A 3,158-nucleotide genomic window follows, 5' to 3' on the forward strand; every position below is an offset into this window, starting at 1 on the left:
AGATATTTTTTAATTATTAATTAAAAATACATATCATTTTTTAATTCATTTTAAAAATATAAATTAAGAATGAACAAAGGTTAGATACACCAACATGTAATTGTATTTGAGTGTATCTAAGTGTATCTCCCGAAGAAATGAACTTCGTGTCCAAAATGAAAGTATCTGCAGTTCATAGATAATGAAGCTCTATGTTATGATTAAGAGCTGTGATGACTTTATCATCCATCATTTACTGTTGGATTGAATTCAATGTAATCCACACTCTATATCCAACAATTGATCATAGTAGATCATAAATGAATCGGCATGGTGTCTCCTTAAAAGGAAAACTTAGTTAGAGGAAGTAACACCATCAAAGTTCAAACAGAAAATATTTCTCCTAAGCTGATTTTTCTACAACCTTTATACTGAATATATACAAATTTCTGGTGAATAGCATCTATTATATTATACATAGTTAACAATGCAGAAATTTCTGAACTCATGTATGTCATATACATTAATTTGATCAGAATAAGAATTAATCATTAGAAAAAAATAGCATGAGGATATCAATCTTCCTCAGCATAAGCTTACAATAGTCTAATTCCAATTTTGAGTCATGTTAGGTGCTTAGAAGTTTAATTGAATCAATTTTTTAAATGTTCAAATAGCATTTGCTTATGCTGAATGAAATTGGTGAGTGAGTGAAACTAAGAATAAAAACACAAGACAGAGGTTCAGGCATTCACATGGCAAAGACAATATCAAATTTCAAGAAAAGATAAGGAAGGCACATAATTGATGACAGATAGTATCAGCAAACAGCAATCAGATGCAGACATCACTAAAGCATCGCATGGAAAGTGTGTGTAACAATACAGAAAAGAACAGCCAATATATATAATGAATATCACAAAGATTTCATAGCTAAAGTTGCCCTTCTTTTTAGGATGAGTACTGTGCAAATATGCCAAAATCATTTTGCAATTAATGCTGGAATCTTCATAATTGGTTCTTGCACTAAAAAGTACAATGGACCACAAACAATATCAAATCTGACCCGGCTGGCAAAGATTCTCTCTAAAAGTTTAACATCAAAAGCAACTAAACTTTGTTCTTTTTATCAGTGAGATCACTTATATTGATCAAACAACACTATAATAGTATTTAGACTAAATTGTATTTTCGATACTCTTCTATTCATAAAATATATACTAACCTCTCTTGTTATTTATGTTATAATACAACACTCAAACACTTTATTTTTTAAATGGATGTAAAAGTAGTGTTTTACATAAAGGTGGACCAAAATAGTGTAATACAAAAATATGGACAGCGAGAATTTGTTAGAGGGGAAAAGCAATTTTGCTGAGAGCAAAAAACTCGTTAACTCTTCTACTATTGACTTGTGCTTTTCACCCTACTGAAAAGAAATTTTTTTCCGAACTACTTGCTTCCATATACATGTTAATCACACAATTAAGGCTATTTTTTGACATATACATTTGAAATTCTTCCATATTAATTTTTTTCAGTCACAGTTAGAAGTGTATATTTTATATTTTATAGATTATGACATTAACATAATATTACGTAAGTTTCAGGGGAAGTAATTGTAATTTACCATAATGTTTATGAATTATGATTCCATGTCTAAAAGTTCAAGAAAGACACAATATATGGAAAGAAGGGAGAAAAGCTGGAGTACCTTTTCTGAGAGCTGTTGGGGGCAGCTGTATTTGCAGAAGAAGGTGATGATAATGCTTTCTTCTCTGCACAGACTGCACCATTATGAAACTCTATCACTTCAGAACGACATGGTTGTGATGATGATATTGCATCCTTTGATTCCTTTCCCACCATTGACATGTTCTGAAGAAATGATGAAGCTTTAGCCTTAGTAGCCTGGTCCTGGTGGTAGTTGTAAATTCTCTGGGATGAGAAGTAACCAAGAGAGAGTGGTGATTGATCTGATTCATCACTGTTTCTTTCTCTTTTGTTTTCATTGTGATGAGACCAATAATCTTCATCTTTTTCTTCATCTTCTTCATCTTCTTCTTCACCAGGTGGACCAAGTCTTAGTTCTAGTTCCTTTTCCTCTGAAAACTTGTTGTGGCTGCTTCTTCTCCTTCTTCTACTATCATCCATCTTTTACGCATTAAAACAAACACTTTGTGTGCAAGGAAATAGAATTGCCCTTCATGCAACAACACAGCACACTGGTTCATGCAACAATGGCCCCAAAAAAAGTGTCAATACAATTGAGAAACACAAAGATAAGAATTAAGATAAATAATACAAATCTCACACAACAAAATAGTAAGTAGTAGTGCACATACCCTAATCAATTTCTTTCTAAAATGAACTTGGATGAAGTAATTGAAAGACTTTGATATATGAACAACTTTTGTAGCCAAGGTAATTAACCTTGGAAGGCCTAGTACTAAGAATTTGATCACAAATAATAATTATCACAGGTCAACAAATTAAGATCCCTACCAAAGAAAAAAAAGAACACAAACTAAAAGCAAAGGAATGTAATATAATAGCATGAAATTGTTGACTAGATTTTATATTTGCAAATATTTTATTCCCACACGTTTGTTTGGGTTCTTTTTAGTGTGTCTTTCCAGTTTCCACCTTTTTGAAGAGAGGAAGGCAACCAATCACTCGTAAGTGTTGGTTTCAAATCGCGTATTGTGTATGCAGCAACTTATTGGTTAGACCTTTAATAGAGTTTAGATCTGTAACGGACTAATTCTTAGTCTGTCGAACTAAAAGATACCGTAGACGGATTTGGATACTCTAAAGTTTGAATTTCACTTTAGAGAATAAAAAGTAATCTCTCACCATTGATTTCATAGGTGGGACCAAAAATAAATATAAAAGAGAAACTATTCAAGAATAGAAAATCACACTTTACTCTCTAAAGTGAAATTCAAATTTTAGAGAATTCAAATCCTCGTAGATAACCAAGAAGCCGGACAAAAAAAAATGCATGGTATTTTAAAATTGCATGTTTTTTTCTTTTATTTACGTAATACAATAGGCTGCATAATTTTTTTTTTCATAAACAATAAAATTTTATGATACGCATAGTTATATACATAACTATCTTTTATTATAAAGAGTTTGGTATTAATTTTATAAAAGGGTGTATTAAAACACGTTAA

General features: G+C 31.2%; 1 protein-coding gene across 1 annotated transcript in view; it reads right to left on the reverse strand.

Moving 5' to 3' along the window:
* The window catches only part of LOC107619635 (auxin-responsive protein IAA26), a 6,306-nt gene extending 3,708 nt beyond the window's left edge, over positions 1–2,598 (reverse strand). Inside the window, exons 1-2 of the mRNA XM_016321934.2 lie at positions 2,325–2,598; positions 1,694–2,204 (exon numbers count right to left, since the gene is read on the reverse strand). Of these exons, the coding sequence (XP_016177420.1) occupies positions 1,694–2,133 (440 nt within the window). The 5' untranslated portion in view covers positions 2,134–2,204; positions 2,325–2,598. The remainder of the gene's footprint in view (positions 1–1,693; positions 2,205–2,324) is intronic.

The sequence above is a fragment of the Arachis ipaensis genome, chromosome B09 (assembly GCF_000816755.2).
Source record: "Arachis ipaensis cultivar K30076 chromosome B09, Araip1.1, whole genome shotgun sequence".
Lineage (NCBI taxonomy): Eukaryota > Viridiplantae > Streptophyta > Magnoliopsida > Fabales > Fabaceae > Arachis > Arachis ipaensis.